Genomic DNA, 23498 nt, shown 5'->3' with positions numbered 1-23498 from the left:
ACTCTGGGAGGGAAAAGGGGACCATTCAAATCTCCACCCGGTCACTCCCTCCCTAAGACCTCCCCCTTCGGTTCGCTCCGGTTAGCCCTAGCTATCACCCCTCTTCCTTGTCTCCCACCGTTCCTCTCTCCTGGAGTCATCTCCGGCCAGTTCCGCGTGTTCCCCCCAGGACCCCGAAACGTTATCATTTAACAGCCGGACCCCGGGTGCGAACCACTCTTTCTCCCGTGGGGATCTCAAAACATGATTTCCTGCGGCTTCCTCGTTCTCCACTGGGATACCCCCTGTTCCCAACTTCCCAGTCCCGCGCTCGCAGGGTCCCCCCGTCCTGCATCCCCGGAGGCGGGGGAATTTCGTGGGGCTGGCGTGGGGAAGGCGGAGACCCCCCCCTCCATTTAAACATCTAGGGAAAAGGTGCCTTTCTTTTTAAATCACCAGCTCGTGCGACCCTCTCCTGAAGACCCCAGAGTCTTCAGCTTCTCTTTGTCTATCTCGGCCGTCCCCCGCCTGTCAGTCGTTAGCAGTTAACCGGGGAGGGGTGAGCAACCCCGCCCCCCAAAACGAATGAAAAATAACCGTACATTTTACCCTTTAAGACATGCGAGATCTGGGCTGGACCATCCTCCCCCAGTTTGGGCTGGGGTAGGGGGATGGGTGGGGGCGGGGCGCTTCCCTAGGGGCCAGGTTCTTGCAAAGGGGGAAGGGGCCTGTAGAGCTTCAGGGACGCTGCCCCACCGCCCCAGTTTACCCCGGGAGTGAGTTGAGTTCTCCACCCTCAGGCGGGAGATTATCGGGTTTGGCCGGAGGGCCGAGGGGCCCTGTGGCGTCGGGGGTCTTTCCCTGCAGGGTGGGTGGGGGCTGTCACCACGTGGCTTCTTTTTTTTTTTTTTTTTTTTCCGCTCCATTTTTTTTCAAGTCGATTTTATTTAGAGGCGGCGCCAGGGCGGCCGCGGAGAAACGTGACACACCAGCCCTCTCGGAGGGGTTTCGGACCGAAGGGAAGGAGCTGCGCCGTGTCGTCCGTCTCCCTGCGCGCCGCGGGCACTTCTCCTGGACTCTCCCCGAACTCTCCCGCGACCTCTGCGCGCCCTCAGGCCGCCTTCCCCGCCCTGGGCTCGGGACAACTTCTGGGGTGGGGTGCAAAGAAAGTTTGCGGCTCCTGCCGCTGGCCTCCCCGCCTCTCGGCCTAAGAGGCTCGCCACCCGCGCCCGCTCGTTCGGCCTTGCCCGGGACCGCGTCCTGCCCCGAGACCGCCACCATGAACAAGCTTTACATTGGCAACCTCAACGAGAGCGTGACCCCCGCGGACTTGGAGAAAGTGTTTGCGGAGCACAAGATCTCCTACAGCGGCCAGTTCTTGGTCAAATCCGGCTACGCCTTCGTGGACTGCCCGGACGAGCACTGGGCGATGAAGGCCATCGAAACTTTCTCCGGTAAGAGCACAGCCACCTCCCGGAAAAGCCACAAGGAGAGCCCCGAACAACGGAGACCCGCACCTTCCGGTTCCTCTCCCGCCAACTCCTCTCTTCCCGGGCCTGCGGGGCTTGGCCTCCGTACCCACCCTCGACCTACCCCCTTCGATGCCCCCTCCCTCGCTCTGCGCCTCACACCCCCGCGCAGAAACATTCGGGATTTCCTCATCCCTTCTTCCCAGCCTGAGATAAGGAGGTCTGGCTTCCCCCATCCCTCCTCCCCACCGACGGGGCGGGAGCCCCCACTGGCAGTAGTGGGGGGTTGAATTTAGGGACAAGGAGATGACCCCCGCTGGGCGTTATTTCCACGCCCAGCCCCTCCCTATCCGCCGGTGGACGCCCCCCCAGCTGGAAAACCTCGGCTCCCTTTCCTCAGTCTTAGGCCTTTCCAGGCGTGGAAGGAGTACCCGGACCTCCTGCGATCTGTTCGCTTCGCGTGGGGAATGCAGCCCTCCAGTAGGACTTGCAAGGAAGGGGGTCCTGCTTCCCGCCCAGGGCCTGGGGCTTGAGCCATTTTGATTTGAAAGTGGGGCGTGAGCGGGGTGGCGCGGCGGCGGCGGCGCCGGGTCGCCATGCTGCTTCCCGAGATGCCGAGGCTGGGCCGAGAGGCGCGCGCGGCGGCAGTGAGGGACCCTCCCCGCCAGGCCCCGCTCCGCTCCCCCAGGTCCACCCCTTCCCAAACCAGCCCCGACAGGTGACCGCTCCGTGGCCCGAAGCCCTTCTTCCTGGCCAACAGAGAAAAATAAAGTTTCATTCTGCACACTGCCTCCCGCCCCGCGCCCCACTTTCTGAGGAACGGGGAGCCCTTTCTCTCCTGGCTCCTTCTTCCCACATCTGGGAGCTCTGTAGGCAGCGCACCCACACAAATGGCCTCGCACCTTTCCCAAATCGGGATTCCAGAGCGATCCACTGAACAAGCCTCAGTGATTAAATAAAGCAAAAATTAAAAAATGAATAATAACGAATTTATAGACTCCACCATTCCTAGAGCAACCTTTTTCTCATCTGGATGCGGAAGGCACTGCCTGGATTCCTAGGAAGATCTCGAATCCCAGTAACTCCTGAATTACCCTAGTGTCTTTTCCCCTTCTTCTTCCCACCCCCAACCCCTGTTTACGCTCTCATGGTGATTTTTTTTTTTTTTAATCTTTAGGGAAAGTAGAATTACAAGGAAAACGCCTAGAAATTGAACATTCGGTGCCCAAAAAACAAAGGTAGGAAAGAGCTCTTTTCTGGGGGGTTGGGGGGGCCGCGGGGGTGTGCTGTGAAGCTGTGTTAAGGGGTCCATAGCGTCTCCAGTGGAAGAAACCCATTACTGGTCTTTCCCACCCCCAACTCCGGATGTTGGGGGCAGGGAGGGAAGATTGGCCAAGATCTTGTAATGGGTGGTTTACAGCTTGTAAAAAAAAAAATAAGTTGGGGCTGGGGTAGGTTAAAAGATGTTACTTGTAGAATTAAAGGGGAAAGAAAATCAATAGGGGAGAAACCTTGTGGAGTTTGTTCAACTCGTGGGGCCGTTTTTTGTGGGGAACCTTAAAATCTTTGAAGAGTTCAGACTCATGGCGGTTTCTGCAACTTCGTAGCAGGCCTCATTTTCTGTTTTTCCCACTCTTTCCACACCATAATTCTTAAGTGGATTGCCCTTCTCCTGAAGCGTTGTGGAATGAGTTTCCCGTCCCTCAAAGAATCCCCTTATGCTTGTACTTTATATTTCTGCAACAGGCAAAGACTTTTTATTTTCCATGGACACCCCACCCCCAATCCCTCATATCTCACATCATCCCTCTCCCCAGCTGGGTTTTCCAAAGAATATGCCTTGGCTGTACTATCCTTTTCCAGCCCCCCTACCCCCACTCCTTCAGCCCATTGTTACCAGGGGACCATCTGGGGTGAGAGCTTTGTGTTGAGGCTGTGAGCTGGGGCTCTTTGGAGGGTCTAGAACTCCGTGGATGAATGGTGTGTGTGTGTGTGTGTGTGCGCGTGTGTGCGTGTGTGTGTGTGTTCCAATACCCTCTATCCTCTCTCTTTAGCAAAATGGGGTACCTCTATCGTGCTTACCGAGAATTCATGGTGGATTTCAAATCTTGCATTGAACTCTGAAACCTTTCCTTGAACTCTGGCTGGGAAGTATAAGGGCAGAGTCTTTCTACTTTCTCAAATCAGACTTTAAACATGTTGACAGTGTAGAGTTTGCTCTCATGTCCCAAGCTGGAAAGCAGCCCCCAGTAAATCTTTGATCCTCCTCACCCCCCATTTCAACTGAAAACTTCGTACATTTCAGAATAGTCTCTGGCCTTTTCCAGGTGGGTAGGTGGGTGATGACTGCTTTTTCTGGGGGACCATTAAGAGGGCCTAGGAAGCTTAATGTGAGATAAAAATCTGTTCAGTGGCTTAGCTTGATATTTAAGTAACTTGGAACTATTGTGTCTATAGATCAATATGGCTTGTTATTACGTTTATAGAGCTTCAAATGTTTAAAATATCGTGTTATTGGAAAGGCAATTAGAGTTAGGAGTAAAGAGGCAATAAAATGGGAAGGAAGAAAAGAAGTCTTATTTGTTATTTTGAAACATTTTCTGGAGATGTGACTAAGAAACATACACTGACACCAGCAGGTTTATTGAAAAGAGTATGGATATTTGAACTGAAAGCTGAGTGTTGATGAAAAATATCTAGAATAAGTGGAATTCTAAAATATGTGGATTTTTTCTGTTGCTCTTGAGGATGGTTTAAATTTTAGGGAATAAAGTGAAAAGCAAGAGAAATAGCAAACTGTGATGAAATGGAACTCAAAACATTTATATTTTAATTTTCATGGTGCCCTGTATTTATGAATCTTTTTCCCCAAGCCATCTGCTTGCTTTTAAGTCATTTCTAGGCTCCTTGTTCCCTCCAAAATGCATTACTGAGGGCTCTTTTTTGAGTTGGAATGGAGAGGGGGTTTGTGAGAAGACTAGGTAAAAAAAAAATCTCTGTCCACACCCATATTAAATTAGATCTTTTATGTGTTCTCCCCCTTCCTGAAATAATTTTTTTAGCCCAAACATTGAGTCAATTGTGTTTTCTTTGCTTTTTATTTTGGTTGGTGGTGAGAAGGCACTTCATTTTTCTAGAATGAATCAATTTTTGAAGTCTCAAGATTTAAAAAAGAAAGTTTGTTTTCATTAAGTCAGTTTGCTCTATCATTTTGTGTCTTTGAGGAAGTATGTTGTGGTATGTGTCTTTAGTCTGTGTCTGAAAAGTATTTCGTCAGTTAGGTTTGTTACTGACTTTTTCCATCTCATGGATGTATAGAACAGGAACTAGTTAATTATGACTAATATATTCTAAGCAAAATGAACGACTATACAAATAATATTTTGTGTGTATATACTCTTGTATTTTCCTTATGAACTCTTCTTGAGGCATTCAGTTCCAAATGAACTATGATTTCAATTTCTAAGATAATTCATAAAAACCCAACAACTAAATGTTCCTGGTTGTTTTGTTTTTCAAGAGGGGGAAATCAAACCAAAGATATGCTATAGCAATACCTCTTAATGTATTTTGTTCTCAGTTTGAATTTATTTGATACATATAATTTGTACCTTTTTAAGAACTCAAGAGGCTGAAAACTATGCATTTCAACTGAAAAGAGCAGTTAGCTTGAATTTTTAAAATGAGGTGATACTAAATTTCTTAGAGATCACCATCTCAAACCCCCTCTTAGTGTTGGAATTTGGTTAACAATTTGTGCTTTTTTGTTGAGAATTTGTATATGTTCACTGCCAGATACTGAGACAAAAGACAAAAACCAAATGCATTTAAAAACAGTTGTGGAAAGGGCTTGTATATGTTTTATTCTGAGAGACTCAGGAGTAGTTGAGGTAAAGGGGGTACCATTTTAGTGTAACTTGGTTACTTTGAGACATGATTTGCGTTTTAAGGGAATTAAACCTTTGTTACACTTGCCACTGTGGTGTGCCTTTTTCTAGAGGAATGTGACCTAAAGATAGCATATTCACTGTCAACTGGTGTCATCAAAATAAAAGGTGTTACTGTTAATTAAGAAAAAAATGAAAGAGATACACTGAAGCATTTTTTTAAAGGTGAAATGTGTTCACATTAAAGAATTCTAAGTTTGGTGATTTCTTTAGGCAGATTAATGGTCCTTTCCTTTTGTCTATGTTGACTAAAAATGAGGTGGGCTAACTCCCTTAAACTTCTACCTATTAAAATTAGTTTTATAAACCGTTCATAAAATTGAGAACTCTCAAAAGAAAGTGTCCAAATTTTACAGTTTAATTTTCTGAAGTAACAGCTTTAAAAATCTGTGAAGGGATGTCTTATAAATGGCAAAAAATATTTTAAGTATATTTTAACAATGATTTGTTGAGGCTCCGAAGAAATCACTGGATCACTAAATGTTTGCAAAACAACCTAAAAATTGTCTTCAGAAATGGATTTGCACTTAAGGAAAAAAGAAAACCTACCTTGTACTTTGGGGCTGAAAATGAATGAAGAGGGGTTAAAAAATAAGGGAATGAAAATTACTAGAGCTGGAGGGTTTTCAGGCACTTTTACTTTAATGGTTGTAATTATGAATTAGTATCCAAATCAAAAAGAAAGTTTTTAACTCATACGAGGTAAAAGATACATGTGACTACTATTCAACATGAAAGTTTAAAGTAGAAATAATTGATTACTGTTTTAAAAAGGTTTTCTTATTAATACTAGGTTAGAATTTTTTTTTTTTTTTTGCCTTACATAAGTGAAAAAAATGGTTGAATGTTAAGTTTTTGTGCACTGTTTGGAGGAAAGGTGGAAACTGGGGTACATTCTTTCCCTATCTTAATTTCCACCTAAAAATTAAACTTTGCAAATTCATAAATTAGTTTCCTTCACTGCTGGTAGAAATCCTTAACTGTTCTCATTTGGGTGGTCAGTATTTCAAGATGAGAGTTTCGTAAGGGCAGTGGCAACTGACTGTCCCTTAGAAGAATTGTAGGTTTCTAGAGCCCCTTATTTTCTGACCCAAATTAAAAAGATGAAATATTACCATAATGGTTTCTCAGATGGAGAACTTTTTAGTAAAAAAGGGGAAGAACTGCAATTCCCATCACTAATTTATTCGAAGTATTGTTAATTGTTGAAAAGGTAAAGTTTTATGGCATAGCTTTTGGTGGAAAAAAAAATTCTTATAATTATGTTTTAGAGATATATACATGACATTAGCAATTGGAAGAACCTTGATTCAAAGGTTCTGAGCTTCTAATCTTTTAAAATTACCTTAATATGTATCATTTTAATCTATGTGTGTGGGTACTTTTAAGGCTTACTTTTTAAGAGTGTATTTATACTATACTTTAATGTGTAGCAGACAGTTGACAAAGATACTATTGAGATAATCCACTGAGTATACAATTTTAAAACATTTTAAAATTCAGGTCTGGTTGAGTTGAGTGAGAAGTGGGGAACAGCAAGTGCTATTTGTTGAAGTTTAAAGGTTTTGTTAAGAGTTATTTAGTGGTTAGATCTGTTGATTTTTGTGTGTGGGGTGGTAGTGGTGGTGATGGGGTTGTTAGAATAAGCGTATGAACCAAAGGCATTTGAAGAACGGACATTTTCCTAGCTGTTAGAATTTAAAGTAAGTGTTGTTCGTTCCCCATCCTCTTAAAAGATTCTTGAAATGTGGCTAATGTCTTCCACAAAGTGCAGCTTAGAATTTGGGATGGGAGTGTTAGGGAGAGAAAAGGGGAGGAAAAAAGCAGCAGGGGAGACTGGAGAAATCAGACGAGTTAGTCCCGGCTTGGAAATTCCAGACGGGGAGGGGGGAGGGAGAGAGGGAGGGAAGGGAGATACGGGGTTGGGTGGATTTCCCGCTTCCCTTTTAAAGGGGAGCGGCTGGAGGCTCACAGTGTTACCCACGGGAGAGGGGTCGGAGACGGGTGGTAGACTCAGCTCAGGGCAAGGCTATATTTGCTTTTGGAGTTGCCTGCCTTCCCTTCCCGTTTCAAAAAAGAGAGAGAGTAGAGAGAGAGAAAGTGGCGGCGACGCTGGAGGCTCTTCCTGGAGCGCTCGCCCGGGCCCGGCGGCCCTAACCTTCCCCGCCCGCCCCCGCGCCAGTCCCAGCCCGGCAATCACGTCTCGCTCTGAGATGGGGCCGCCCGCCTGCCTTCTCTTAACAAGCCCCTGACAGAGAACATCCGCTGGCCTGGGTCTCCGAGGAGGACTTCCCCTCTCATCCCTGAGACCCCAGGAGATCCCAGGCCGCTTGTGGCGCTCCTTAGTCCTGGGAACCCCCCAGATCGCAAACCTCGCAGCAGATACCCCACGAGAGGGAGAGGGTTCCCCAGTCTGCGGGCTGCAGACCCTTTCCAGCACCTGGGCTGCCTCAAGAGCTCTCCATTCTAAGGCAAAAAGCCAGTGGGTAAATGTGAAGTGAAAAGAGGCAAGAAGAGAGGAACAGTGGGTAAAGGGAAAATAGGATGAGACAGTTGGAAAGAAAATGGAAGTGCAAGTAGCTGTTCCTCTCTCCCAGTAGCTGGGGTCTTGGCCTGAGAAATAGAACCTTAAAGAGTTAAGTGTCAATTTAAGTAACCTGCAATCTTTACAAAATGAGCTGTTTGTGTCTGTCCACAGGTCCTGAAGGCTGACCGAAACAATAACAGAGGCAGTAATATGAAACAATAACAGAGGCAGTAATAGTAGTCAGAGGTTCTATCCATGGATTTTGTTTATCTTGTAAAAGAGAGACAACAGGCCTTCGAGTTGGCCACTGGCAAGGCTCTGAGGATCTTTCTCAGGGTCTCAGCCAGTCTTTGACTCCATGTTAGTATAAAACTTCTGCACCCCATCCATTTCCACCTTTCCTCTCCTCCCCTATACCTTTTTAAATGCCTGTCAAAACAAAAAGCAGAAGGAAAGGTCTCTCAAACCTGTACTCAAGAAAGTGTATGCCCATTTGGTTACCGATAGTTTGGTTAAAAATGATCCTGTAAGATAACACCTGATACACACCATCGCAGGGAGGCAATGCCAGCAGGAAGCTATGTAGTCCCCAGGTAGTGACTTCATTCTACTAGGAGAACTTGGATGGCCCTTCAGATTTTGATCAGAGGGGAGGGGACTATGTACTTATTAGTGGATAGAAGGGGGGTCATCCTACTATTAAAATTTATTGCAGAGCCAGCTTTGTAAGACCTGCTTACTACCTTGCAGCACAGTAGGTTTGCAATAATACAACAGGCTGGAACAAACTTTTGCCCTAACCATAGTCGATTGGCAAAATATATGTTGATTACAGGTAAATCACAGAAAACTAGGTTTGGACCTCATACTTTTAATACAGTTGGAAAAAACCTGATTGCAACACACTGAAATGTAACTGTGTGCAGAACAAACACCATCAGAAATGCAGTGCTTTTGCATTTTGGGAAATCCAGGTTCCCAGGAGCATGGCTGGTCATAAGCAAACTGCTATTGACTGAAATAGAGAGCAAACAGCTGGATGATTAAGAGAAGTTTTGAGTGGATTGTGCAGATATTTTCAAGACCCCTTAGGACAAGTCTGGTTATTAGACAAGTGGCATTTTGGTGGCTGGAAGGCATGTAAGGGATGTGTCTGATATGGGATGGCTGGGAAATTTTGCTTATAGTTTAGAGGAGGATTGTGGAGAAAAATCCCATAATAGAGGAGGCAGGAGAAGAGGGGAAGCTCTACATTTCCTCTTTCCTTTTCTACCATGTCTGGTTGGTGGATTCTAGTCAATTCTCTCTACATTTCCTTATGAAAAGAGGATTAAGGAGAACTTCAATTTTTTTTTTTTCATTTTGAGTTAATTTTGGTTAAAAACTCAATCACTCATTCAGGCCAGGCATGGTGGCTCACATCTGCAATCCTAGCACTTCTGGAGGCCGAATAGGGCAGATTACATGAGGCTAGGAGTTCAACACCAGCCTGGCTGACAGGTTTCACCCTGTCTCTACTAAAAATACAAAAATTAGCCAGGTGTGGTGGTGCATGCCTGTAGTCCCAGCTACTTGAGAGGCTGAGGCCAGAGAATTGCTTAAACCTGAGAGGTGGAGGTTGCAGTGAGCCGAGATCACACTACTGCATTCCAGCCTGGGCAACAGCGAGACTGTGTCTCTAGCAAAAACAAAAACCAACTCAATCACTCATTTGGATGTTTTGGCCGCTTGAAATGGAAAATGTTAAGTCTGAGTGAAATTTGATTGGATAGTTTAGTTTAGTTGATTGGATATAGTTAGGATCTTTAAGTGGAGAAATCAGAGAATTCAGAAATATATGTGTAATGGTTGTTTGTGTGGTCTGAGCTCTTTGGCAAAGAGGAACGAGGAGGAAAGGAATCATTCAAAATTCTTAAGGCTCCAGGAGGGAAGAAGTGCTGTTAGGTCAGAGTCTTAATGACCTACCCTAGGTCTCTCACTCATCCTTTACTGGGGTCTGGAGGAAAGGTCTTCCTCCCAGGAGAATTCAGTGTTTAAAAGCTTGAGCTCAATTTCTGTAACTGTAAAGAAGTGGTCCTAATAGTAGTACACAGTAGCTCTTATTGTTATTATTTTGTTGTGCATACTGACTTCTGTCCCTCTTGCCCTAGCCATTGTTTGTCCTCCTTTGAAGCTTTACAGTTGTATCCTACCCTGCCCCATATAGCTGTGGTTAGCTCCGTGAGTATTAGACCTGATCAAGTGTACAGATGCCTGAAAATGTGTCCATGAGAGGTTGTCTTTGAACTGTGTGTGTGTCAGCTTGGGCTATATATCTGAAGCACTAGGAACAGTGATGGCTAGGCATGTTGAAGGGGATCTGTGTGTAGGGTGCTTTGGTAACTCTACCTGTATGTTGAAAGGAAAAGCCACCTTTTAGTGGAGATGAAGCTCACCAGGGCAACCCCACAGAGCCCTTAGATTATAGATTCCCACAGTACATTCTCTGAGACAGAAGGCTTGGAGAGATGAGGCAAGCATGGTGGATAATGCTATTAATTGTTCTTTAGGGGAAACAGGCCATTTATTCTGTTATCATTTATGCCCTGAACATGGACCAGGTTCCTACCTGAAATTTCACACTGCTGTCAAAGGTACATGTAGAGTAGGGACATTGGTGAGAGGGGAACTAACTCTGCATGTAAGGTAGGTGTTGTAAGAATTCAGGATGAAGGGGACTGTAAGAATCCTCCTGGGGGTCTGAGGAAGGAAGAAATGAGAGTGACCTCCCCCATCTGCTGGGATGGGTATGTTCATTTTCATGTCCTGCTGTTGGTAAGCTAACAGCAGGCATTCAGGAACTGGGGATCCCTAGATACCCAGGGGGTGACTGCACACCTTGTTCCCTACTTCTTCTGTTTCTGTAGTGTCCTCACATTCTCTCCCTGGTTCCCTGGTCTGGAACCAGTTCCCAAAGATGCACTCAGAACCCACCTTTATGCCCACTTCTTCATTTCAGCCCTCTGCTCAAAGGCTGCGTGCCATAATGCAGGCACATGGATGGGTGCATACACATACATACACACATGTCCACAGCCCCAGCCCTGGGAATAAGGGTTGAACCTTCTTACTGGGATGGGGAGGAAAAGGGCTTCCCATCCGGATGTGGTTTTCAGTCTTTTAACAGGCTTGTGACTTTAATCATTTACTATAAAGGGTTTTACAATTAGTTTATGCAGAATGATGTGTGTTGCCTCTTTCTGGAGTGGCATTTGGGATTGCTTGGGGCTTGTCAACTTTCCATTAGGGACTGTGAGGAAGAGAAAATGAGGGGAGACAGGAACTGAAATGGGAGCTGTTGGGTGGAGTAAACTTGTTGAGGATGTCTATTCAAAGTTAGAAATATTTATTCTACTTCCTCCTTAAGGTCTCTAAGTTGCTTGGGAGGAGAACTCCAACTGTAATAGAGACCAGTTGTTTTGGCAGGATTTGGAGATGAAGTTCTAAATTAAAGGGCAGGCCAGGCGCAGTGGCTCACGCCTGTAATCCCAGCACTTTGGGAGGTTGAAGTGGGTGGATCACCTGAGATCAGGAGTTCGAGACCAGCCTGACCAACATGGTGAAACCCTGTCTCTACTAAAAATACAAAAATTAGCTGGGCATGGTCGCTGGCACCTGTAATCCCAGCTACTTGGGAGGCTGAGGCAGGAGAATCGCTTGAACCCAGGAGGCAGAGGTTGCAGTGAGCAGAGATTGCGCCATTGCAGCCCAGCCTGGGTGACAAGAGTGAAATTCCATCTCAAAAAAAAAAAAAAAAGTAAATAAATTGAAGGGCAAAGATAATTCTTCACAGAGAGACATGGCTGTTGGTGGCTGCAGCCAGTGCATTCCAAACAAGGACTAGATGTACTAGGATGTTGGCTGAGGAAGCAGCTAGATTCAGAAGAATACTCTTGTTAAGGGTCTTCCTACAACTTATTTAAACTTATTTAAAATCTAGCTGACTGAGGTTATCTATAGGGTTTTCTTCCTCTCTGTATTTATTACCATTTGATTAAGATATGCTGCTGCTGTTGGCTTTTTAGAATAGAGTGGAGTGATTTCTGTCCAGAATGAGCTCTGGGTGTAGGCAGGAGGTGGAACAGAATGATCCTCACAAACTTCTAATATTTCTGTGAGATAATCTTTGTTCCACTCTTCTACCCTTGCTCCTCTTGCTGGCCATCTTGAATGAGTAGTTTCTTTTAAACTTCTAACTAAAAGAGGAATGCTGTCTGTCTAGGCCCAAACTCCTTGGCTCTCTTCTCTTAAAAGCCCCATGGTTAGCAGCTGTAGCCTAGGAGTGTGTGTGGGGTCCTTGCCTCAGTCACTGGCTGTTTGAAAAATAACTTAAAAAAATATATATTTACAATGAAAAGCCATGGGAGAAAACATTTAACAAGATGCTGCAGACTTCTGGGATAGCTTGCATATTGCTGCAAAGATTGGTACCTCTAATGTATTCATTCATGCATACATGCATGCATTCGTCCAGTTACTTTTATCTAGTAACAGTCTACTATTGCATGATACCTTTGCTAGGTATTAGAAATACAATGAGGAACAAGTGAAAGACCCTGATCTTACAGTGCAGATGGAAGGAAATATAATTTTTTTTTTTTTTTTTTTGGAGATGGAGTCTTGCTCTGTTGCCCAGGCCGGAGTGCTGTGGTGCGTGCCATCTTGGCTCACTGCAGCCTCTGCCTCCCGGGTTCAAGCGATTCTCCTGCCTCAGCCTCCCTGAGTAGCTGGGACTACAGGTGTGCGCCAGCACCCCCGGCTAATTTTTGTATTTTTAGTAGAGATGGGGGTTTCACCATGTTGGCCAGGCTGGTCTCAAACACCTGACTTCAGGTGATCTGCCCATCTCAACCCCACAAGGTGCTGGGATTACAGGCGTGAGCCACCGTGCCCTGCTGGAAATACAATTTAACAGATATTTCAGATATTTTTTCTTTGGAAACTTTTAGGTTTTTCTCTTTATCCTTGGTACTTTTTTAAAAAAAGTTATTTTTAGGCTGGGCGCAGTGGCTCATGCCTGTAATCCCAGCACTTTGGGAGGCCAAGGCGGGCAGATCACTTGAGGTCAGGAGTTCAAGACCAGCCTGGCCAACATTTGAAACCCTGTCTCTAATAATAATACAAAAACTAGCCGAGCGTGGTAGTACATGCCTGTAATCCCAGCAACTCTGGAGGCTGAGGCAGGAGAATCTCTTGAACCTGGGAGGCAGAGGTTGCAGTGAGCCGAGATCATCCCATTGCACTCCAGCCTGGGCAACAAGAGCGAAACTCCATCTTAAAAAAAATTTTTTTTAATTGTAAAATATGCAAAAAGGTAAAATTTACCATCTTAACCATTTTAAATATATAGTTTTGTGACATAAACATATCCAGGCGCGGTTGCTGATGCCTGTAATCCCAGCACTTTGCGAGGCCGAGGTGGGTGGATCACCTGAGGTCAGGAGTTCGAGACCAGCCTGGCCAACATGGTGAAACCTCGTCTCTACTAAAAATACAAAAATTAGTCAGGTGTGGTGGCGTGCGCCTGTAATCCTAGCTACTTGGGAGTCTGAGGCAGGAGAATTGCTTGAACCTGGGAGGCGGAGGTTGCAGTGAGCCGAGATTAGGCCACTGCACTCCAGCCTGGGCGAAAAGGAGCGAAACTCCATTTCAAACAAAACAAAACAAAATACAAAAAACAAAAAACATTCACATTGTTGTGCAACCATCACCTTTATCTATCTCTAGAACTCTTCATCTTGCAAAACTGAAACTCTATACCCATTAAATAGTAACTTACCCATTCCTGCTTCCCTCTGTTCATTTCCAGTAAGTGGCAGTGCTGGGATTAAAAAAATGGCCATTTAAAAACTATTGCCAGTTTTACTTTTTCCCACACGGTGGTCACCCCTTTTTTTTTGTTTTTCTGAGACAGTCTTGCTCTGTCGTCCAGGCTGGAGTGCAGTGGCACGATCTCGGCTCACTGCAAGCTCCGCCTCCCAGGTTCATGTCATTCTCCTGTCTCAGCCTCTCGAGTAGCTGGGACTACAGGCACCCGCCACCACACCCGGCTACTTTTTGTATTTTTAGTAGAGACAGGGTTTCACTGTGTTAGCCAGGATGGTCTTGATCTCCTGACCTCGTGATCTGCCCGCCTTGGCCTCCCAAAGTGCGGTCACCTCTTCATCCTAAAGAAAATGGAAGCCTTTGTGTGTCCCCTTTCCTGCATTAAATACTGATTATTTATTGAGTTTTTATTTAGCATTATTGGGTCTTTTCAGGTGGGGAAGTGAGACATAGAGGTTGAGAGGGCTCCCAAAAGACAGAGGTACAAGGCCAAGTCTCTACCCTCCAGCATTTTCACTTTAAATCCAGGAAAAACTGAGAGTACAGAGTCCAGGAGTCCACACACTAAAATGGGAGGCACACAAACTCAGGAACTAAAATAGAGGAGGGAGGCTTTAGAGCTAAGCTGGGTTTTGGAGGCAAGGCAGAAAAAATAGAGGAATGGGTTAAGAAGAGCCTCATGGACCAGCCTGGCTAACATTTAAACCCCGTCTCTACTAAAAATACAAAAACTAGCCAGGCATGGTGGCGCGCACCTGTAATCCCAGCTTCTCGGGGAGGCTGAGGCAGGAGAATCGCTTGAGCCCGGGAGGTGGAGGTTGCAGTGAGCCGAGATGGTGCCACTGCACTCCAGCCTGGGCAACAGAGTGAGACTCTGTCTCAAAAAAAAAAACAAAAAACCCAAAAAACAAAAACAGCCTTGTGGATGGACAGGGAGCTGTTTTTGGGCAGCCATCCACAAGGCTGTTTTTGGGCAGACCATTCACCTAGAAGAGGGAGGCATTCAGTGAGGATTCACAGAAATGAGGCTCTCAGTTGGTAGGGCAGTCACTCCTGTTTATTTCTCTTATTGAGCATCTTTGCTTCTGAGCACTGTGAGGTGATAAGGCTCAAAAGATGAGTTCTTTCTACAATTATAGGAGCATTTATTGAGTATCTACTCAGCTCACACGTTACTTCACCGAATTTCCCAAAGAACTCTGAAGGTATTATCTTCATTCTACAGAAGAATCTGAACTAAGGTCACACCTTCAATAAGTAGGAGTGCTGGGATTTCAAACCCAGGCATTTCTATTTCCAAAGTTGAGCTCTGTTAGAAGGTGTGAACTCTGGAGGTTGAGGCAGGAAGGTTGCCTGAGCCCACGTGTTTCACTTTACAATGAGCTGTGATGGTGCCATTGCACTCCAGCCTGGGCGACAGAATGAGACCCTGTTCCAAAAAAAAAAAAAAAAAAAACAAACGCTGGGAACAGGTGATCCTCCAGTACTCAGAGAGGTTGAGGTTTTCTTGAGCTTTTTTTGCAGGGGCTGGGGAGTGGGGCGTAAGCTTAGCAGATAAAATTTCTCCTTGCTCTGAGCCTCCCCAGGCATTTCATACCTACCTTGCATTGTATTTTCCTATCACCGTTGAGATTTTCAGATTATCTTGAGTCGTTGAAGAAAATTGATTTTTTTTTTTTTTTTTTTTTTTTGGGAGATAGAGTCTTGCTTTGTCACCCAGGCTGTAGTGCAGTGGTGCAATCTTGGCTCACTACATACAACCTCTGCCTCCCGGGTTCAAGTGATTCTCCTGCCTTAGCCTCCCAAGTAGATACAGGCATGTGCCACCACACCTGGCAAATTTTTGTACTTTTAGTAGAGAAGGGGTTTGCCATGTTGGCCAGGCTGGTCTAGAACTCCAGACCTCAGGCGATCCGCCCTCCTTTGCCTCCCAGAGTGCTGGAATTACAGGCATGAGCCACCGCGCCCGGCCAGTTGAAGAAAATTGAGATGGATGGGTCCAGATTTTCTCCCCTTGTCTGGGCAGTTAAGATGGGAAATGGGAATTCTGTTGGAATAAAATAATACACTGAGAGGAAGCTGAATAAAGTGGAAGAAAGATCTGAGTGGGGTTAGAACTTAGGTGTCAGCCTCAGCCTGTCCTTTTGCAGATGCGTAAGGTGTGGGAACTGGGGTCACTATCTCTTTTCCTGGGACTGTTGTTTCCTCACCTGAATCCTTCCCATCTCCAGAAACCTCATAAAATAAGATGGATGAGTGTTTTGAGTTCTAGGAGTCTCCATCCTTTGACGCTTCTGGAAGGTACCAGGGCTGGAGCTTTAGGCTGATCCACCCCCGCTTTTGTTTGGGTTCAACCCACGGGAAAATGGGAGCTTGGGGGGAAGGGCAGGGATTGAGATGCTTCCCTTTCCCTCCTCCTTCTCCCTCCTCCTAGCAGGAAGAGACAAAGAGTTGACCTTTGTTACAGGTCTACAGAATCATAATTCATAGTTCATACATGTTAGTTTTTCTTCTTTCTTTAGACAGGGTCTCCCTCGGTCGCCCAGGGTGGAGTGCAGTGGCACGACCACAACTCACTGCAGCTTTGACTTTACCGGCTCAAGCAAGAGCCTGAGCACCACCCCCCACGCCACAAAGTGTTGGGTTTACAGGCACCAGCCACCGCGCCTGGCTTCCATACATGTTAGTTTCTAAAATATCAGGAACCCAGTTACCTTTTTTTCCCGGCAAGCAGGAACAGGCTGCACAATGTAGTGACATTTGCTGGCCAGTGTCACCTTGACCTCTGAGCCCGTTTTCTGATCTGCAGAACGGAAGTAGCAATATTCTCAGTCTCCCCTGGTTGTTGAGAGGCTCAACTCAGCCTCTTGTGGTGGTTCCAGGTTCATAGTGTGGGCAAAAAGAAGTACTTTATGAACTCTAAAGCACTATGCAAAGGTGAGTTATTAACAAGATCATTAATTGATGACACCCCAAAAGGGCTGAAAGGTCATTCTCACCCCCAAACAGATGCCCTACTCTGCATGGGGGCGAGTATGACTTCTATTGTGACTTTGCTATGGAGCTTCCCAGAAGGCCTTGAGGACTAGCCCGGGAGGAGAGGTTTCTTTCTCTGCGGGTTCCGAAGGCTTCTAGTTCCGTGCCCCCACCCTGCTCCCAGGCCTTAGTTCTTGGCCTCACAGTGGGAGGCCTCCCGCCCCGTCCCGCCTCCTCCCGCGGCCCAGCCAAGGTCTCTAAGGAATGCCGCCTCCCGGGCCATTTTCTCCCTTCCAGCCTCCGCGGCCCCACTTCCAGCCTCTCCCCGGCTCCCCGGTTCCCTACCCCCAACCGGTTGCCACTTAAATGCTTGCAGGCCTGGTGCAGGCGGGAAGCCCCCTTCCCCCACAGGACCACCTCAGTCACAGCCCTGACCACAGGGAGGTCGGGTCTGGATTTACTAAAGGACCCCGGAGCGGGAGACTGCTTCTCGCCGGCTGCCTGGCTTCGCCACGGGGTCGGGTTTCGACCGGCCGGTGGCTCTGGAGAGAGACAAAGGGCAAAGTCCCTGGCCCCACCCCCACCCCGCAGCCCCTGGCGCGGGTCCCCTCCCCCTCGGGGCCCAGGGCGGGTAGCCAAGGGCCGCTGGTCCCCGCTGGACAGGTTTGGAGGGAGTCGGGGCGCCCAAGAGGGCTTTGGCGGTAGAACATTCGAGACCGTGCGGAGCCCTGTAGCGGAGGGGCTGGGGGGCTGCTCGGTCCCCCTCCTTGCGCGCTGCGGCCTCAGCCCACCCAGATTCCGGGGTGGGAGGGCGAGTGCTCAGCTTCCCGGGTTAGGTGAGAGGGGCTGGGGAGGGGGCGACCGTGGGCACAGGCGGGGACAGCCCGCCCCTCAGCTGCGCCGTCTCAGTTCTCAATTGCCTGTTCACAAGGGCGCCCCTCCCCCGCCTCAGCTGCCGCCGCCCTTCCCAGGCACCGCACTATCCCCGTTAGTGGTTCTCCCCGCAGTCCCCGTCCCCCTCAGTCTCCCCCTCAGTCCCAGCCCCGCAGTTGCCGTCCCCCTCAGTGGCCTGCTCTGCTGCGCTTTCCCCTGCTCCACCACGAGGGGCCGTGTTCACCGCCTAGGTCCTCTTGGCCGTCCCCTCCTCCTGGCCAAGGATAGGCGAGAACCATCTTGGAAGGCACTCAGTCCTCCCAGACAGGATCCTTGGTGGTAGAACATTCTAGACCGTGCGGAGCCCTGGGGAGGAAGACCTCCACAGAGAGGGCACTTGAGGGGGAGGAGGGCCACGCAGGGGCCCGTGTCAGGGGAGAGACTGGCTGAGGAAGCGCCCACCAGGAAGAAGCCAGCAGCAGCGCCTGTTTCCCGCAGGTCATGGTTGGCAGCTAGGGGGAGACGCGGATCCCTGAGGGCTCCTGCGCAGCGTCCGCCACTCATGGACACGCAGACGCTTGCGGGGCTGGTGCCCAGATGTTTGCCCATCCTCACCAGGGGGCACTAAGGACCCCGAGGAGCACGGGGATGTCCGCCGGGTCCTTCTCATGGTGCAATGGGAAGCTGCCGAAGACCGATTGCTTTGGAGGCTGGTCTGGTTTCCTCTCCTTGCTCCTGAGAGGGCCACCTTGGCTGTTCCCTCTGGAGGACAGAGCTCGACTCTGTGTCTTTTCATGATGCCTTCCACTGGGCGCCAGCTCCATCCTCGGCCGGGACTCTGAGACCCCGAGTGCCTGAGGGTGCGCTTTGTCGCCCAGGCTGGAGTGCAGTGGTGTGATCTCGGCTCCCGTGATACTCAGCCTCCCGAGTAGCTGGGATTACGGGCGCGTGCCACAACGCCCGGCTAATTTTTGTGTTTTTAGTAGAGACGGGGTTTCACCATGTTGGCCAGGATAGTCTCGAACTCCTGACTTCAGGTGATCCTCCCGCTTCGGCTTCCCAAAGTGCTGGGATTATAGGCGTGAGGCACTTCGCCCGGCCGTGACTGTATGGCTTTTAAGCTTTCTGGAGAGAGGCTGGCATCTCCACCGGGGGCGAGAGCTAAACCAGCATCTCCAGGGAGGCGGGGCCGGGCCAGAGATGGTCTTCCTGCCCCCCACCTTTCCCTCCCTCGGAGCTTAGTAGCCTTCCCGACCCCGGGGGGGAAGATTCCGAAACTCTTCCCTTCCCACTGCCAGTCTGAGAAGGATCGTGAGCAGTGTCCCTGAGGGGGACCTCCCCATCTCAGCTTGCAAGAGGGAGGCTCAGTTGCACAGCTCCCGTTGGGTCACCTCTTTTCCATTTGTCCCCATACTGTAGGTTTGTCCTGATGGTTTCTTCTCCACATCCTCAGTCCACCCCGGGGACCCCCCATTCTCTGTGCTTCCACATGACCACCTCTCCCCTTTGGGAGCCACTCAAGGTGGGGGAGAGGGTGGCAGTTGGACCAGGCTGATGTGGAATTTGTCTGGAAAGAGCTGGGCTGTCCCAGAGCTTCTGTTTTGGCCTTCTTGGGGGCTGCTCAGATGGGCTTTCTTGTCAAACTATTTCTGAGATAGGCGAATTGAGCAAAGTATTCATGCTGAGGTTGGCTTGACCCCACCGCCCCTTAGCACCTTCCACAAGTTGCTTCCTTCCTCCCCCAGAGCAAGATGACATTTTGCATGATAGGAATTTTTGGTGAGCACCCTTTCACCCCGCTAACAAATCTCCCTGACAGCCATCCAGCCGTATTATAGGGCACTTAGCTCTTCCGCAAGTGAAATCCCGTGCCCAAATTAGAGCCGCATGCAGTAAAAGCCAGTTGGCACACACTTAACCATACAGAATATGGGCACTTTTCCTGCTCCTGACGTCGGGGCTGTTCAGGCTTCTGCTGTATTAACACTTGTCTTCAGAAAGAAAGCAGTGGAGTTTGGTGCAGTGAGCACAAGCAGCCTACTAGTCCTGCCTCCAAGTTGGCAAGTCTGTTTCCTTCTCTGAGCCTCAGTTTCTCCATCTGTGAAATGAGAGTGACTGTTCAGCATCCTCTCAGGCTTCAGAGGCTTACCCTTTTCCTTTCTGCCTCAATGTATGAATCTGACGTTTTTCAACTGGAACTTCTTGGTGACAGATTAAGGTGTGTGTATTGTGTGTGTGCACGCGTGTGTGTATATGTGTGTGTGTCTGTGGTCATATAAGCTGAGTGATTACCTTCTCTCCCCTAAACGTGGGTAGAAGAGCCCTCCAGAGGAGTGGGAAGAAAGGTTCAGCCCAGAGTAGCTCTTGGTGACCTGCTTTTCCTTCCTACTTTTCCCCAACAAGTAGTATAGGAAGGAGGCAGTGCGTGTATGCCACATACATTAAAAGACCTTGCTCACAGGGCGACAGTTATTCCAGTGGTGTCCTCGCCTTCCAGTCCCCTCACACTCTGGCTTTCTTCGTGGTGGTGGCATCTGCTCTGCCCAGTCCCACATCTCCCAGTAGGTCAATGTTTTCTGGCCCCTACCCCTGCCAGCCTGCCACTCGACAGCCCGCCCGTCGGCCCGCCTGTCCTCCGGCCTGTCTGGCTGCCCTGCCTCTGGATCAGCCTGGCACAGAGCCCTGGGCTTTCGGCCAGCTCCTCCTCCCCTCCCCACCCCCGCCCCCTTTCTCAGCTACTGCCATCCTGAAGCGTGCCAGGTCCGCCCCCTTCAGAAGTTTTCTTGGACAATTTTTTTTTTTCACCGCCTCTCCACCCTGTAGGGATAAGGAGGTGTAGTGGGGAGGAAGGGCTGAGTCAGTGGTGATTTTCTGGAAAAGGCAGAGGTTGGCACCTTAGGGCAACTTCTAGATGGGAGTGACAAGTGGGAGAGGGGCCAGCTTTGGGAGGGGGCTTCTACTCTGGTGTCAGCCACATGGAACCCTCTTGTTGAACAGCAGAATCACCTACTTCTGAAGGGGTCCAGTGAGCAGCCCTCCCTTACTCCCTGGTTAGCTTTGTCCTCTTATCCCAAACCAAACCAAACCAAACCAAATCAAATCAAACCAGGTCCCCTGCTGGACTGTAAACCTCGTGAAAGCAGGGACCATGCCTATGTGCTGGGTACTGTAGCACAATGCCCAGCACTGTCCAACAGAAATGCAATGTGAGCCGGCCGGGCGCGGTGGCTCACGCTTGTAATCCCAGCACTTTGGGAGGCCGAGGCGGGCGGATCACGAGGTCAGGAGATCGAGACCACGGTGAAACCCCGTCTCTACTAAAAAATACAAAAAAAAAATTAGCCGGGCGCGGTGGCGGGCGCCTGTAGTCCCAGCTACTCGGAGGCTGAGGCAGGAGAATGGCGTGAACCCGGGAGGCGGAGCTTGCAGTGAGCCGAGATTGCGCCACTGCACTCCAGCCCGGGCGACAGAGCGAGACTCCGTCTCAAACAAAAAAAAAAAAAAAAAAAAAAAAAAAAAAAAAAAAAAAAAAAAAAAAAAAAAGAAATGCAATGTGAGCCATACATGTAAGTTTCTATTTCCTACGAGTCATATTAAAGAAACAGGTGAAATTAATTTTAAAGATAGTTAACCCAATATATAAAAAATTATTTCAACATGCAATCAATATAAATGATTATTAAAGAGATATTTAATAGTTTTTTGGAGGGTACTTAAGTTTTAGAAATCTAGTATTCTAAACTAGATTAAAATTATTTTATATTTATTTATTATTTTTCAAGTCAGAGTCTCACTCTGTTGCTCAGGCTGGAGTGCAGTGGCATGATATCAACTCACCACAACCTCAGCCTCCTGGGTTCAAGCAATTCTTGAGCCTCAGCCTCCCGAGTAGCTGGGATTACAGGTGCCTGCCACCACACCCGGCTAATGTTTTGTATTTTTAGTAGAGATGGGGCTGGTCTTAAGCTCCTGACCTCAGGTGATCCACCTGCCTTGGCCTCCCAAAGTGCCTCAACCTTCTGAGTAGCTGGGGTTACAGGCATGCGCCACCACACCCGGCTAATTTTTGTATTTTTAGTAGAGACAGGGTTTCACCATGTTGGCCAGGCTAGTCTTGAATTCCTGACCTCAGGTGATCCACCAGCCTCGGCCTCCCAAAGTGCTGGGATTACAGGTGTGAGCCACCACACCCGGCCTGACGCGTAAAGTTACAAAATTAAAAATTCAGTTGCTCAGTTGGACTGGCCACACTGCAAGAGCCTCAGTAGAGCAGCCACATGTAATTAGTGGCTCTTGTAGTGGACAGAGAAGGCCCAGTGTCTAGTAGCTGTCAAGATAACAACAACAACAAAAAAGAATGGCTCCGAGCAGCTGGACTCTTAGCAGAAACCACCAGCTTCTTGACTTCTGATTAGAAATCTGGTACCTGTTAGATGACATGAGCATGGTGTGTATGTTTTTGCAGGTTTGAAACATGTTTGTTGCTCACTGTTTTCCAGCATCCTGGGAACCCCAAACTGGCTCCCAGTCTAGCTTTGTTTTCTAATTGCCTCAGGCTGATTCCTTCTCTACTTGTTGAGATGCCTGCAGCCATGACTGAAGACTTGGATATCTTTGGGATGAAGTTAAATGTGATAGGTAGGGATGGCGGTTAGGGAGTGTCTTTACTTTGGGGTTATGGATGGATTCGAAAGTCTTCATTAACCCCTGAAATCTTGAAATGGTGTGCAAAGTGCATCTTTCTGGTGGAATGTTCTTGCCTTTTATCTTAATAGGAACTGTCTCAAAAAAAAAAAAGTTAAGAACCAGTTATTCAGACTATTAGGGCACAGAAAATCCCTCTAATTAAGAAGGTGTTTCCTTATAGGTAGACAGGGTTGATCCCTGTCTGGGGACACAGGACCCTCTAAGATGGACTAACCCTACTCCTAGTTTCCCAGATGTGAGAAACTGAGGTCCAGAGTTGAAGGCTTAGCTTGTCCAAGACCACACATGGAGCCGGAAGCTTGGCCTGGGGGAGGGGTGGAGGTGAAGGTTCTAATCTGAAGATCCCGGTTTAATCCTACTTCTTTGCTGGAGATGAAAGTCCAGGCTTGACTCATGACAGGGGCCGGAGGGGAATTGGGGCCCCAAACTTGACAAGATTCCAAAACCTGCTCCCACCTAGCCCTCCTCCCTTCCTTCAACTGGCTTGCCCCACCCCAGTTTAAAGGCACTCCTCCCTCTAGGGAGGGGTGAGGGAGGCCATAAACATGATTGAAAACGGCATCCTCGCTTCTGCGTACGGGGGCTGAAAGAAGGAGCAGGTTTGCAGAGGATTAGAGAAATCCCAGTCCCAGGGGTAGTTTTCAGCCTCCCATTCACACTGTGCACAATGCTTTCCTGGGAGGCCTCTTTCTGAGACCATCTCTTCTGGTGCATTTGCTCCTTCCTCCCTTGGAGCCCAAGCCCTTGTCTCCTTCCAGCCCCGGTAAGCTCCTCAAGGTTCTGGATTCTTTCGAATAGAACACCAATAGGAAAATTTCATTACTTCATACTAGTTTCTATTAATTTTGAACTGCTAATGACTTCAGAACTGGGTGAGCTGGAATTACATCTTTTTTGTTTATACCTTTTTATTATGGAAAGAAATATAAACATAAAAGTAGAAAGGATAATGTAATAACCCTTCCGTGTACCATCCATCACTTAGCTTTAAAATTGCCATGCATATGTAGTCTGTTTTCATTTTCCCCTGCGCTCTGATTATTTTGAAGCAAATCTTAGACATGTCATTTTATTTGTAACTATTTCAGTATATATTTCTAAAATATAAGAATTACAATATGACTTTAAAAGAGTGACAACAGGAGTGAGCCATTG

At 47.9% G+C, this 23498-nt stretch overlaps 1 protein-coding gene across 6 annotated transcripts in view; it reads left to right on the top strand.

Annotated features, from left to right (window-relative positions):
* Positions 1 to 581: 581 nt before the first annotated feature.
* Positions 582 to 23498, top strand: part of IGF2BP1 (insulin like growth factor 2 mRNA binding protein 1) — a 55029-nt gene continuing 32112 nt past the window's right edge. For 2 of the 6 annotated variants that reach the window (XM_063628788.1, XM_055257547.2), the window contains exons 1-2: positions 944 to 1433; positions 2626 to 2686. In XM_063628788.1, coding sequence (XP_063484858.1) covers positions 1259 to 1433; positions 2626 to 2686 — 236 coding nt within the window. In that variant the 5' untranslated portion in view covers positions 944 to 1258. Of the gene's footprint in view, positions 1434 to 1806; positions 1929 to 2625; positions 2687 to 23498 lie in introns of those variants that run through there. The other 4 variants (XM_063628789.1, XM_055257549.2, XM_055257548.2 and 1 more) reach the window with 3 other exon arrangements.

This window comes from Symphalangus syndactylus, chromosome 20 (genome assembly GCF_028878055.3).
Source record: "Symphalangus syndactylus isolate Jambi chromosome 20, NHGRI_mSymSyn1-v2.1_pri, whole genome shotgun sequence".
Classification (NCBI taxonomy): domain Eukaryota; kingdom Metazoa; phylum Chordata; class Mammalia; order Primates; family Hylobatidae; genus Symphalangus; species Symphalangus syndactylus.
The sequence above is the reverse complement of the archived record's forward strand: the minus strand, read 5'-3'. Positions and strand labels throughout refer to the sequence as shown.